The 14678-nt window shown below is 37.9% G+C and overlaps 1 protein-coding gene across 1 annotated transcript in view; it reads left to right on the top strand.

Annotated features, from left to right (window-relative positions):
• The window catches only part of Cdc73 (cell division cycle 73), a 114107-nt gene that overhangs the window by 15205 nt on the left and 84224 nt on the right, over positions 1–14678 (top strand). The window contains exons 6-7 of the mRNA XM_052737111.1: positions 2219–2307; positions 7868–8084. Coding sequence (XP_052593071.1) covers positions 2219–2307; positions 7868–8084 — 306 coding nt within the window. The remainder of the gene's footprint in view (positions 1–2218; positions 2308–7867; positions 8085–14678) is intronic.

Genomic DNA, 14678 nt, shown 5'->3' with positions numbered 1-14678 from the left:
ACAAATAAATATTTGTATTAGTAGGTAGTTCAACAAATTGAATTTTTTTAAGACACCATGGGAGGCAAAAGAAAACTTGGTCAGGATTTCTGATTTGATTAAAACTAGTTTGTATTTCTAAAATTACTAGTTTCTTGAGGACCCTGACCATCATGGATATAACTTCCTTACAAATGATAAAAATTAAATGCATTTGTTAAAATATCTTTGCTGTGTCTCTTTTCACATGTTTACATGGTAGAAAACTAGTAGAGCGTGGATTGGAGCCTAAAATTATTTCTCCTTTGATGTCTTAAGTATGATAATGTGTTGTGTATAGTTTCATACAGTCTTACTCATTGACCTGTTCCTTGTTTTTTATTTGTTGAATATAAACTTTGACCTAGATAGGTGTCACTTCATTGGGTTTTTTCTTAATCAGCCACATATCTTTCAAACTAAATTTCACATGGCTTTCTAATATAAGTTAGAAATCATATTGCCCAGGTTGACCTCAAGCTCACAGTTGTAGCCAATATTGTCTTTAAACTCTTGATGCTTCTGCCTCAGCCCCCTTACTGCTGGGATTATAGGCATGAACTACTCACCCTTGCTAGATAAGATTTTGAAATAGTCTATTGGGAACTTTGTAGGAAGATTTTAATGTGCCGAGGAACTTGTCTTTTGAAAGCTATTCAAGTTTTTCTTCTAGTGTTTGGACTTGTATTTGGTAGAGTTTGGGATTTAAAAAAAAATTGGTATCCAAAATGAAAAATTTAACTTTGATGAAGACTTCCTTTAAAAGCTAGATTTTTTTTTTTTAAATTAAGAATGGATCTAGGGCTGGAGAGATGGCGCAGTGGTTAAGAGCACTGACTGCTCTTCCAGAGGTCTAAGTTCAATTCCCAGCAACCACATGGTGGCTCACAACCATCTATAATGAGATCTGATGCCCTCTTCTGGCCTGTAGGGATGTGTGCAGGCAGAACACTGTATACGTAATAAATAAATCTTTTTTTTTTTTTAAAGAATAATGGCTCTATTAGGGGCTGGAGGGATGGCTCAGCAGTTAAGAACAAGTGCAGAAGACCTAAGTTCAGTTCCCAGCATCCACTAGTGGATTCACAACTGTCCATAATTCCATCTCTTCTGCAGGCACCACGCATACACATAGTGCACATGTAGACAGAACACTCAGTACACAGAAATCAATTTAAAAACATTTTTAAATGAATGAAATTATTATTATTATTATTATTATTATTATTATTATTATTATTATTATTATTTTGAATGAAAGTAGTAGTGGTTGGGAGAGCACCTGGAAATAGATGTCTGGGCACCGTAATGTAAACTTACAGATGGTTTCCGGTGATTTTTTTTTTTTTTTTTAAAGCTTTTTGATGAAGCAAAAGCAACACATATGTTTAGACAGATTTATTTTACTTTCGGTACAATTTTCAATAAAATGTGAGATGTCCACGTTATATGGAGGCTAGTGGATATGTTCAAGTAAACAACACTAAGCTATGATATTTTGTAGGTAGATGTGTAAAACACATTTCTAGCTTATTATGTTTTAAATTTACTGTGGTATCTTAATTTGGTATACTATTGCTGTGATGAAACATTGTAACCAAAAGCAGTTGGGGAGGAACAGGTTTTTTTTGGCTTTCACTTCCACATCCATAGTCCATCACTGAGGGAAATAGGCCAGGAACTCAAACAGGGTAGTAACCTGGAGGCAGGAGCTGATGCAGAGCCCCTGGAGGGTGTTGCTTACTGGCTTGCTCAGCCTGCTTTCTTATAGAACCCATTACCACCTGCCCAGGATTGGCCCTACTCATAGTGATCTGGGCCTTCCCACATCAATCGCTAATTAAGACAATGCTCTTCAGGCTTGTCTACAGCCCAATCATATGGAGGCATTTTCTCATTTGGGGTTCCCTCCTCTTAGATGACTCAAGCCTGTGTCAAATTGACATAAAACTAACCATCACATGTGGTTTCTTAGAACGTAGCCCTGTTGTAAGTCAAGGAACCTCAAAAATCAGTTCCAGACTCACATGATCCAAATACACTGTTGTCTTTGTGAAAGTAAAAGGTCTTAAAGTTGATTTAAGTACAATATTACATGGAACTGTACTCTGGTAATCTTGGCAAGAAGCTGTGTGTAGTGATTTGTTCATGTAAAAGTTAAATAAAACTTAAAATGTTACTAACCAGTGATTATTTTTAGGATGAAGAGTGTGTGCGTCTTGACAAAGAGAGATTGGCAGCTCGTTTGGAAGGCCATAAAGAAGGGATTGTACAGACTGAACAGATTAGGTAAGGTTTTCTTCAGTAGGTAGTACAGATTTTATGTAAAGGTATGTGGAAAATGGGGGTGGTTAGATGTTACAATTTACATTTGCATTTTTTATTCATTGTATTCCCCTGTTCTCTAAGTTTGGAAGAATGCAGTTGTCCCTTGGAATCTATTGTGGTTGGTCTAGGATCTCTCCATAGTTATTAATACCCAGAGGTGCTCAAGTCCCGTGAAAAAATGGCATGGATTTGTTTATAACCTGTACTGTAAGAACCTACTCTAGATTACTTACTGTGTTAAAATTTTTCACCAGTATGTCAAATACGAGAACAGACATAGAAGAGAATATTTATTTTTGTTCACTTTCAGTTTAGAGTTCTATGGTTCTAACCCTGGACCTATGTGTGGGAAGACAGAGCATCATTGTATAGAATGGAGTTTGTAGTAGAAAGCATTGTTTCTCACCTCATGGCACATAGGAGAAATGTGGGGGGTGGGAGGCAGAGGGTGGAGTGTGTGTATGGAAACTAGAAGGACCAGGGAAATGATAGTCACAAGGATTTAACCCCAGTGAACCACTTCTCTGCTAAGTCTAATCTCTTAAAATTTTCAGAAACTCCCAAAATAGCACCATCAGTTGGGGACCATGCCTTTAACACATCGCCTATTCAAACACTAATATATCTGTGGTTCCCAAAGACTCATGTCTGTCTCATAATGCAAAATGTATTTAGTCCGTCTTTGATAGTTCCTGAAAAATCAACAGTTCCAGATTTTTTCAGAGGGTGCAGCTTAAAGTCCTGAAGTAGAAATCTCTTAGCTATGAGTCTCTATAAATTTTACTAACGCCAAGAGATGATGGTGCAGACTTTTAATCCTGGCACTCCGGACTCAGAAGCAGGCTCTTCTCTGTGAGTTCAAGGCCATCCTAGTCTACAGAGTGAATTTCTGGGACAGCCGTGACTATACAGAGAAACCCTGTGTCAAAAAAACAAAAATGGAAACAACAACAATAAAACCAGTCCTTTGGGGCTGGAGAGATGGCTCAGCAAATAAGAGCACTCACTGACTGCTCTTCCAGAGGTCTTGAGTTCAATTCCCAGCAACCACATGGTGGCTCACAACCATCTATAGTAGATTTTGATGCCCTCTTCTCGAATAATGCCGTACATGCAGATAGAGCACTCATATACATAAAATAAATCATCATTTAAAAAATTTTTAGTAACAAGTTTCATATTTTCAGCATACAACAGTGTAGAATAAATATTATTATTACAGAATGGAGAGATGAAGCATGGAGAGGAGTGGGACCAAGTAAAGCCTGCAATCTAGAGGACAAATGTCAAGTCCTGTAAATTCATTTCCACCATCAGTGGCATATGAGGTGATAATATGATATGTGTACTCCAGTGGGCTTGGAAAGCCCCATCCCTATGGCTTGACTTATTACAGTCCACATAACTTCTCGCTCAGGCCGGCTCTACTCTTTGCCTCTAAGTTATTGTGGCAGATGTTCCATGCCTATATTGTGTTTCTAGGTTTATTCACATAGCTTCATGCATTGTCTCAGGCCCTGCCAACCATTTGTCTGGCCTCTTAGGTCTTCCTTTAAAATCTGAGTGGAAACTCCCATGACTAGTTCCCAAAGCTTCTGAATGGAATAGTCAGGTGATCACCCTGTCTACCAGTTTTCTCTGTTAGACTGTTAGTGATAACTAACTGAGAAATGTAAAAGAGGAAGATCTATTTTCTCTCATGGTGTCAGGTTATAGTTGATGGTTATATAACCCAGTTGCTTTTGAACTTAAGTGTCTGTAAGCATCTGGTGAGGAAGGAGCAGTGTGACTTATACACATGAGCACTGACCAGCCCACACAGCTGTTTCCTGGTTTCTTTCTCTTGGGGGCATCTCTTTCCTGACCCACAATTTGACTATGGACTTGTGACATTCTAACTCTCCAGGAATTTCTAATTACTCAGCCAGCCAGTCTTGTAGAATCTTCACCATAGGCATGACTTTCTTTCTTTTTTTTCCCCCTGGGGACTTTACATTAAACAAAGATTGATTACAGTAATTATTCTCACTTACTTTAGAGGCAATATTGTTTTAAGGAGACTTCCTAATGTCTCATGTATATTTTTGGGTGATGGGAACATCAGCCTTGTATTACCGACTTAAACTTATTGGGTAGTGGTTGTTTCCAGGTTTAGGTAGTTCCTTTGTTAAACCCACGTGTTAGCATTCTGCTGCAGTACCCCCTGTTCAGCACTTTTCTTAACCATTCTGTACCATGTAAACACATTGGTCTTGATTAAGTTCTGCCTGGGTTCTTCTTAGGACCTACTTTGGAAGTTTTCAAGGCAGTAAGCCAGTGAAGTTACAGGAGTTAGTTCATTCAACTACAGGGAGTTCCTCAAACAAACACATTAGCACTTAAAAAAAAAAATCACAGTATTTAATCTGCACCCATGGTTTTCACTGTATATTAATTAAGATTTGAGCAGGAAAGTAGGGTGCAGGAGGGACCTTGTTAGAGAATCACTGCCATTTAGTGTTTAATTCCTAATACCTGGTAAACCATTATGTTGTGAAGTTCAGCTAGTCATTTTCTGGTTGTTGAGAGCTATTCCAGTCACTGGCACTTCATCTCAGCTAGAAATAGAAGTCTGATCATTGAAAGTCCAGTGTCAGCTTGAGAGCCATCCAGATTGCTCATTGGTAAAGACCATGCTGCCAAGCTCAACCAGTGACCTGACTTTCATACCCATATCCATACCCGCATGGTGGGAAGAGAGAACCTACTCCTGCAACTTGTCCTCTGGTTCTCACACTTTGTGGTGCATGTTTGTGTACACACCAAAACAAATGCAATTAAAAACAATTTGAATTTATCTAAAAATATGCTGAGATGCTTTAATTTCACAGCTAGAAATCAGTACAAAGTAGAAGGAGAAAAAGGTAGAAAATAAATTACCTTTGGTAATTCATTTATAGTACCCTGTTACATTATAAATCAAATGAAAGGACAGGACTTCTGTGAACTGTACTAACCTGTCTTTTGTAGGTAGACTACAGAGAGTTCCTCAAACACACACATTAGCACTTAAAAAAAAATCACAGTATTTAATCTGCACCCATGGTTTTCACTGTATACTAATTAAGATTTGAGCAGGAAAGCAGGGTGCAGGAGGGACCTTGTTTGGAATTTCTTTGGAAATGTTTGTGCCCATTACAATGATACTGGAGCCACATTCCCTCCAAACTGATGAGCCAGAACGTAATTATTGAGTTGGGATGTCATTTTTTTTTTTTTGAGACAGGGTTTCTCTGTGTAGCTTTGCACCTTTCCTGGAACTCACTTGGTAGTCCAGGCTGGCCTCGAACTCACAGAGATCCGCCTGCCTCTGCCTCCCCAGTGCTGGGATTAAAGGCGTGCGCCACCACCGCCCGGCGGGATGTCATTTTTTAAAAATATTTTGTACCATCCTTGTTTGGACACCATGCTGACAGTTTCGGATGGCAGACTAGCATATGTTCTTTCCTTATATCTTTAGCTGTTGCTGCAAGGCCTTGACTCTTGCCTGTGCTGGTGGAGTTCCCTTGACCCACTGGGTTGCTGGCCCAGCTCTGTTTTTTATAGTCTTTGTTAAATATAGGGCTTCATGCATGCTAGGTTAAGACTGTACCACTGAACTATATTACCAGCCCTCAACCACTGTTGAATTACTTTTCGAATTTTATATTATAAAAAACATAAAACATTTTCAGTGCAAACCATAATGGGTGGTTTCCACATGTGGTCCCATAAAGGGATGTTCCCTTATTGGGAGACCAGAATTTTTTTTTTTTTTTTTTTGGTTTTTCGAGACAGGGTTTCTCTGTGTAGCTTTGCGCCTCTCCTGGAACTCACTCGGTAGCCCAGACTGGCCTCGAACTCACAGAGATCCGCCTGGCTCTGCCTCCCGAGTGCTGGGATTAAAGGCGTGCGCCACCACCGCCCGGCGGGAGACCAGAATTTTAAAATACGTTTTTCATTGAGTCTTCTTTTTTTTTTTTGTACTTTGTAAGTACTACTGAACTTAACGTATTTTATTCTTTTTTTCCCCCCCCTGGAGCTGAGACCAAACCCAGGGCCTTGCGCTTGCCTAAGCACTCTACCACTGAGCTAAATCCCCAACCCCACATATTTTATTCTTTAGACAGTTTTTGCTGTTCATATTAGAGAGTTGTTATGAAGACTGTTACGAGTATATTTAAAACAACATAGTTTTGAAAACTGAGAATTCCTGATTTTTTTTCAATCAAATTTTAGGTTGGTTTAGTTTATTTTTTATGTGTAAGAATATTTTGCCTACACGTATGTCTGTGTACCATGTGCCTGGTGATGACAGAGGTCAGAAGAAGGCATCGTGATTCCCTGGAACTGGAGTTATGGATGGTTGTGAGCCACCATTTGGGTCCTGGGAACTGAACCCTGGTCCTCTACAGGAACAGCCAGTGCTTTTAACTTCTGAGCCATCTCGCTAGCCCCTGGAATACTGATTTATTGCCCCTGAATCTCAAAGAGAAATACGCCAGGAAATTGAAAGCACTGAGAAATTTACTTTTCTTTTTTTCATTGCATACTAAAATTTTTATTTGTGGCATTGTTGATGAATAATTTTTTTTTAAATAAAAAGACTGCTTTTTGCTTATTTGAGAATCAAGTAAATTGAAGACAAGAGTTCAAAGTATGTTTATTTCAGTATTTTTTTGTAAGTTCTTTATAATGAAGTTTTAATTAAATTAGGTATGGTTTTGTCTTCCAGAAATTAAAAGGATTATTGTGGCATATAAAGTCTCTTTGGATTCTGAAGTCAGTTGTATATGAAGCCTGTAGCTTTAAAACCTTAAAATACATTTCATGGAAACACCTAAGCTTTGAGCTTTTTAATAGAATGACTTTTTGACCCCTTTACAGGATGACCTCTGTGCTTGTGTATAATTTTCATATGTAGAGAGTATAGATACACTGACCGGTAAAGCCTCAGGGAATACAAGCAAAAGCACCTGTGTTAGTTCTGCTTTTTTGTGGGAGATTTGAAAAGAGCAAAGAATTTTATTATTGTTATTTAATTTTTTAATGTTAATTTAAAGAAATTACTAATTCAAGGCTGGATTGTTCAGTGGTTAAGAGCACTGGCCATTCTTCCAGAGGACCCTGATTTGGTTCTCAGCGCCCTCAAGATGGTCTACAACTGATTGTAGCTTCAGTTTCAGGGAATTTGATGCCCTCTTTTGGCTTTCCTGGGCACCAGGCATAGAAATGACACATAGACCTACATGTAGGCAGAACACTTATACTCATAAAACTAAAATTAAAATAATTACTAACTTGCTTTTCGAGTATTATCTTTATGAATTATTACTTGTAAAAATCCTGTGTGACTATAAAATATTAAGTACACAATTTTATAGAAAAGCTTATTGTCACTTGAAGTGGGTGTTTTTTTTAAATTATCAATTTTAGTGCAACAGTATATATGTTGTACTGAAGGAATCTTAGCTGTGAAATTTAAAAAATAAATTACTTTTAGGTCTTTGTCTGAAGCTATGTCAGTGGAAAAAATTGCTGCAATCAAAGCCAAAATTATGGCTAAGAAAAGATCTACTATCAAGACTGATCTAGATGATGATATAACTGCCCTTAAACAGAGGAGTTTCGTGGATGCTGAGGTTGATGTGACCAGAGATATTGTCAGCAGAGAAAGAGTGTGGAGAACAAGAACAACCATCTTACAGAGCACAGGAAAGGTAATTAAAATATTTACTCTTTCTTTGGAGTGCTGTAGGATTGTTTAAAATTTACTAATAGGTTTTAAATTTTATTTATATTTGTGCAGCCAAGGACTAATTCTTTTCAACTTCTGTTCAGAGCAAATGCATGCTCTTTAAATTTTGAAAGATAAGAGTTTGAGAGTCTGACAATCTGAGGATCAGCCAAACCCATGTGAAGGTGGAAGGAGAGAATGGACTCCACAGTTGTCCTCTCATCTCCATGTATTTGTAGCTCCTGCACATGCTTAGGTGTACACACACACACACACCCATATATACATTAATAAAAAAAATTAATACTAGATGCTCTAGTATGTCAATTGCTCTTAAAAAAGATGGATTAGTTCAGTTTTTGTTTTTGAATGTAAAAACATTTTATGTACAACTGCAGGAGAAATAATACACAGATAACTTGAACATAAAAACAGGTTATAATTCAAAAGTCCAGGGTTATTTGAAATTGAAAAATATTTTCTCTGTAGAAAATAGAAAAAATGATAACATTTCCCAATAAGCCCTTTTAAACCAAATAATAGCCAAATTATACATATAAATATTGATTAGATTCTGGGATACAGAAGAAACCTATCTTCCTCTGTTCAGAGAGCTATGTTTTACTTAAGTTGTGTAAGTGAGATTCCTATTCATCTTCCCCTTCACGGTTTGATTTACAGCAGACGTTTTTCTATAGGCTAATCCATAATCTAAAAAGATTTTAGCCTCCCCTCCTGAAAGTACAGCCAGCATATTCTTTCATCAGCTTGATACAGTACAAATTCTTATCCTAATAGTGAAATGTTTCACTAAAGCTTGCCCAGTGATTGAGCAAAACCAAAACTTATTATAAGCCACAGTCATCCTAGGGTCTTCCCTGCTAGGTAGCCTCCGTGGATCTGTGGGTTGCAGTCTGATTGTCCTTTGCTTTATATCTAGTATCTACTTATGAGTGAGTACATACCATGTTTGTCCTTCTGAGTCTGGGTTACCTCACTCAGGATGATATTTTCCAGATTTCATTGTTTTTCTGCTTCAATTCAGTTCTATGTGCACATTTTCCTCTGTGTTGTGAGCTTTCCTCTAAACTTTCTTAGTTGTCGATTCTCCATTGAGAATCGCTAACAGTGGTGGTTTGGTAGAAACATTTAAAGAAGTGTGTGAGATTATTGTGAAACTGAACTTCACATTGAAATAGACTTTATGGGCCGGGCGGTGGTGGCGCACGCCTTTAATCCCAGCACTTGGGAGGCAGAGCCAGGCGGATTTCTGTGAGTTCGAGGCCAGCCTGGGCTACCAAGTGAGTTCCAGGAAAGGCACAAAGCTACTCAGAGAAACCCTGTCTCAAAAAAACAAAAAAAAACAAAACAAACAAACAAACAAAAAAAGAAATAGACTTTATGTTTTGAGACTCTCTGGGCTTTCTGAGGTTAGGGTTTTTCTTAGTGCCTTAGGCCTGCATTCACCTAAGTGCTAGGAGTACAGCTATGTGCCACCTGCCCCGACTAGTTTTGATTGTAGAATAATATTGGGGCTTGAGCTTTTAATTTACTGTCCCATTTTGGTAGGAATAAAGTAACTAGAAAAGGGTATAAGAAATAATGATTTATGTTTATTTTCTATTTGACTTGTCTTACATTTTAAGAAGCATTTTCCATGGGCACGCAGGTGGCTCAGCTGGTAAAGGCCCTTGTTTTGCAAGCCTGGCAACCCGAGTTCAGTCTCCAGAAGCCATGTAAAGGTGAAAAGAAAAACCTAATTCCACAAAGTTGTCCTCTGACTTCCACACAGGGTGTGGCATGTCCCCTCATTCCTATCATGCATGTGTGTATGCACGCACAATAATAATAAGTAAAGTTGATTAAATTTAGAAAAAAGAAACCATTTTTCTAGAGCCAGTGAGATTGTCCTGGAGTAACGGTGCTACCCATGCAAGCCTGGTAACCTGCACTTGATCCCTCAATCCTTTGTAAAGATGAAAGGAGAAAACTGACTCCACTGTGTTTCTCTCTTATTTCTGCACTTGCACTGTGGTACATATGTCCACATCCACGTATTTAAAAAATAGAAAGGACCGTTTCCAGAGCTTAGAATTAGAAAGAAATGTGAGGTTATGAATAAACTTTCATTTTTCATTTTTTGTTACAGTTAAACGACAACATTCTCATTTTCATTGCTTGATATGGCTAATACTTGACTAACACTGTGACTTTTTAGTGCCTTTTTTATTTTGTTTTGAGAGGGGAGTCTAACTGAGTAGCCTTGGCTGTCCTGGCACTCACTGTGTAGATCAGGCAGTCTTTGAACTCACAGGGATCCACTTGCCTTTGCCTCCCAAGTGCTAGGATTAAAAGCGTGTGCTACTATGCCTGCCCCCCCCCCTCCTTTTTAAGTTAATTTTAACTAGATAGTCTTTAACTTAGAGTTTTCTTCTATGTGAAGCTTTCCCATTTTAAGTTGTTGAGATGAACTCTTCTCTCTGAACTCTAGGGGGCAGAATTGTACAAGTTTAAAAGTGTTCTAATTTAATGTTGGTACCACAGTATCTTTTTAAAACAAACCATCTAACAACTGTTTAGAAGCTAGATTTGCTTTCATGAGTATTATCTTTAAAAAATTTTATTTTTGAATGTTGTCATTTTTAAAGGTCAAAATTAAACATTTTGACTGCTGATCTCTAGGTATACATACTGTGTTCATCTGCTAAACAGATACTTAGAGCAGAGCAGTATAGACTTCACATTTGCTTTGTGTGTGTGTGTGTGTGTGTGTGTGTGTATGGGTATGTGTGTGTGGGTGTGTGTGTGTATGGGTATGTGTGTGTGGGTGTGTGTGTGGGTGTGGACACATTTGTCACAGTGTGCATGAGGAAGTCAGAAGACACCGTGTGAGAGTCAGTTCTTTCCTTGCACTGTGTGGGTTCCTGGGATTGAGCTCAGGTTGTCAGGCTACAGCCCTGGCCTAGTGTAGACTTTACACTGACCTTCATTACTGCTGTGATCAGAATCTTGTTTTCTGATTCTTAAGGGGCAAGAAAATTCAAGTTCTCCTCCTCTTTATATAGTTAATATGCCCTGGTTAAAGCAACCTGATTTTATAGTATCGTTAAATTATATTAAATGTCTTACTCTGTTTTGTGCTGCTATAACAGAATATCACAGACTAACTTATAACAAACAAATTTCTGTGCCATTAAATTATTATGACTTATTCTGTTTTGTGCTGCTATAACAGAGTATCACAGACTGAGTAATTTATAATGAATAGACATTTCTGTGGTTCACCATTCTAGAGGCTGGAAAGTCCAAGATCAAGGAACTGCATCTGATGAGGGCTTTCTTACTGCATCAAAAATGGCGGAAGGTATCACCTGGGTGAGAGAGAGGGAATAAAAAAAGAGGGCTGAAAATAATTATGATTTTATCAGAAAATGACTCTTAAAATCTCTACGTCATTCATTTAGTCTCCACTTAATCCATTTTCAAAGTCACTTTTTAAAAATAAATTTTCTAACACATAGATTTGGGGGATTTTTTCAGACCAAAGTAATTTATTGTTGAATCATGGTATAATAAATACATCTGTACAAAAATAATCATCTGTAATTCTTGCACACAAAACTTGCTGATGCTATTTGCATTCATTCTTCTAGAGTTTGTTTTTCATTTATTTGATCACTTTAACAGCGGTCTGATTTTCATGTTTTCATAGTAGGGCTGAGATTTCATTGGCATTTGGCACTGTGCTGATGTCTGCATTGATGGTGCAGGAGCAGTGACTGCTAAATTCACCGCATGGGTTAGTCACCCAGCATGACCAGCAAGTCACGGTGTTTCACCTACCAGAACTTCACTCAAGTGTGGCCGCTTAATACATACACTTCATGAAGTTGAATGTGTAAAAGCGGCCCTGCGTGTTAAAAAAGCTGTGGTTGATATTATGAATAGCATTTCTGTTAAGGCTTGGGTTCCTAACTAAAGCACCTTTTAAAAAAAGAAAACCATCACATTTTGTTTGAATAACTGTTATTCAGACTTAGGTGTTTTATAGACATTCTCTTGAACGAGTCTGTCAGGAAAAGCAACAAACTATTTGTTGCCAGTGGTAAGATGTGAACTTTCCTGGGAAAATTAAAATTTTGGAGAGTTTCTTTCTGCTGTGATTTTTCCAGCTTTCTAATTCTTAGACTGTTTTGATAAGATTTTTGTAAATTATATTAAAAATATGATTTAATGAATATGTCATCAGCAAATAACATTTTAAAATGTTGAATAATATACTGTATTAATATTTGGAAAATATGCATAACTGCATAACTCAGTGATATTTTTCAGAGAACCAATGCATGAATGAAAAAATATCCATTTAAAATACAAAATAGATTATATACTTTAAAAAGTATATTTATACTTTATATACTATATACTTGACAGCAGAAATGCAGAATATTTATGGATGTGGTTTCCATCTTCAGTATCTTTTAGGAGACCATTTGTTTTGGTATAACAAAGGAGAATATATTCAGCTACCTGAAAAGCTGTCTTAATGCTTCTCCCTTTACTGCTGAGGCTAGATTGTCTTCATATCTTGACCAAACAGGATAACATAGTAGATATATAGAAGTAAATATCAGAATACAGATGCATTTTTAGTAAGCCAGATAGTAAACACATTTATAAAATTTCAAGTTATAGTCTTATTACTTTTTTGATAGGTTTTGGAAAATAATTTTCATAAAACGTATTATGGTTGTGTGGAATCTTGCTTTTCTTATTTTTTTTTTTAAAGGAATTCCTACTTGAGAAATTTGTCAGTTTTAATATTTACTGTGATAAATTGTACCTTCAGCTTAAAGGCCTTTAGAGTCTTTAGTAGTTTCTAAGATGGCAAAGTAGTTCTGAGACCTGTATTTACTGCTATAAAGATTCAGGAACTAGTTAGTATCATAGTTAGTATAGTGGTAATTATACTAGTGGTATCCAGTTAATGTTAAAACTTACTTTTCTGTATACATTTGTATAATATTTAACATGTACAGGCTAGGCAGTGATTGAGATGATAGTTTAATACAAGCAGCAATGAGATGCAATATAAGTAAAGAGGTAAAAGAATATCTTTTCATAGTAGTCCAGTACTTGAAAGCCATGAGGCTGAGTAGTCCAGTGTGTGGAGACCACGAGCCTCACCAGGAAAAAACAAACCAGGAACAAAGGTGAGGGGGATTACAGAGTAAAAACTAGGAGGGAGATTAGAGTAAAAACTAGGAGGGGGATTAGAGTAAAAACTAGGAGGGGATTACAGAGTAAAAACTAGGAGGGGGATTACAGAGTAAAAACTAGGAGGGGATAACAGAGTAAAAACTAGTAAAGTAGGTGGAGTGATAAAGTGGGACAAGTAGTGGAAGCCAAAGAAACAGAACACTTAAATTTCTTTTCTTTTTCTTTAAAAAGACTTATTTTTATTCTATGTGTGTGAGTGTTTTGCTTTCATGTATGTTAGTGTACTGTTCACATGCCTGGTGTCCATGGTGACCAGAACAGGATGTCACATTTCCTGGAACTGGAGTTATGGATGGTTGTAAGCTGCCTTGTGGGTCCTGGGAAGTGAACCCGGGTCGCCTGGGAGAGCAACAAGTACTCTTAACTGAGCTAGCCCCCAGATTTCTTTTTTAAAAATAACTCTGTGCTTGCGTGCGTGCGTGCGTGCGTGCGTGCGTGCGTGCGTGCGTGTGAGTGAGTGAGTGAGTGAGTGAGTGCGTGCCCACGCTGTGGTGCAAATGGGGAGGCTCAAGGGTAATATTGTGGAGTTGGTTCTCTTTTTTCTACCTTTATATGAGTTTCAAGGATTGAACTCAGGGAGATAGGCTTGTGTTACAGGTGCTTTACCTGTTAGTTACCTTGCTGGCCCCAGAATGCTTCATTTTCGTTTGTTTGTTTGTTTGTTTTCGAGACAAGGTTTCTCTGTGTAGTTTTGGCGCCTGTCCTGGATATCACTCTGTAAAACCAGGCTGGCCTTGAACTCACAGAGATCCTCCTGGCTCTGCTTCCTGAGTGCTGGGATTAAAGGCGTGTGCCGCCACCCACCACCGAATGCTTCATTTTCTAGAGAAGAGAATTGTATTACATTTGAAGTACAAGAGAGCATGAACCATTTGATCTTCGTTGGATTTTAGTGTCAGTTAAGACATTTAGCTCACAATAGATTCGCATATATTCTTTAAACTGTTGAATGCTAGCGCGGGGGGTGGGGGAGTGGGTGAGTGGGGGTAGGGTGGAGATGGGTGATTGGGAGCGATAGGGGTTGGGGAAGAGACCCAAAGTATTGTTAGTCACTGGGGGACAATGTTAGTCATTAGACAAAAAAGTCAGGGGAGAATAATGTGTCAGGGCCAAGAAAGCTTATTTCATGAAGGAAGGTGTAATCACCTAGTCAACAGTGTTGGGTGGATAGTCATGGAAAAGCTGATTTGTGATTACTTCCCACCTTTTCAGACTTAAAAGTTACACAGTGACTCCTAAGTATCCATAACCTTTGGGCATCGTAGAACGTCTGCTGTAATCTGAATGTAGCACAGGG

The sequence above is a fragment of the Peromyscus californicus genome, unplaced genomic scaffold (genome assembly GCF_007827085.1).
Source record: "Peromyscus californicus insignis strain IS unplaced genomic scaffold, ASM782708v3 Scaffold_14__1_contigs__length_90479793_seg_2, whole genome shotgun sequence".
NCBI lineage: Eukaryota > Metazoa > Chordata > Mammalia > Rodentia > Cricetidae > Peromyscus > Peromyscus californicus.
This window is presented reverse-complemented; position numbering and strand designations above follow the sequence as displayed.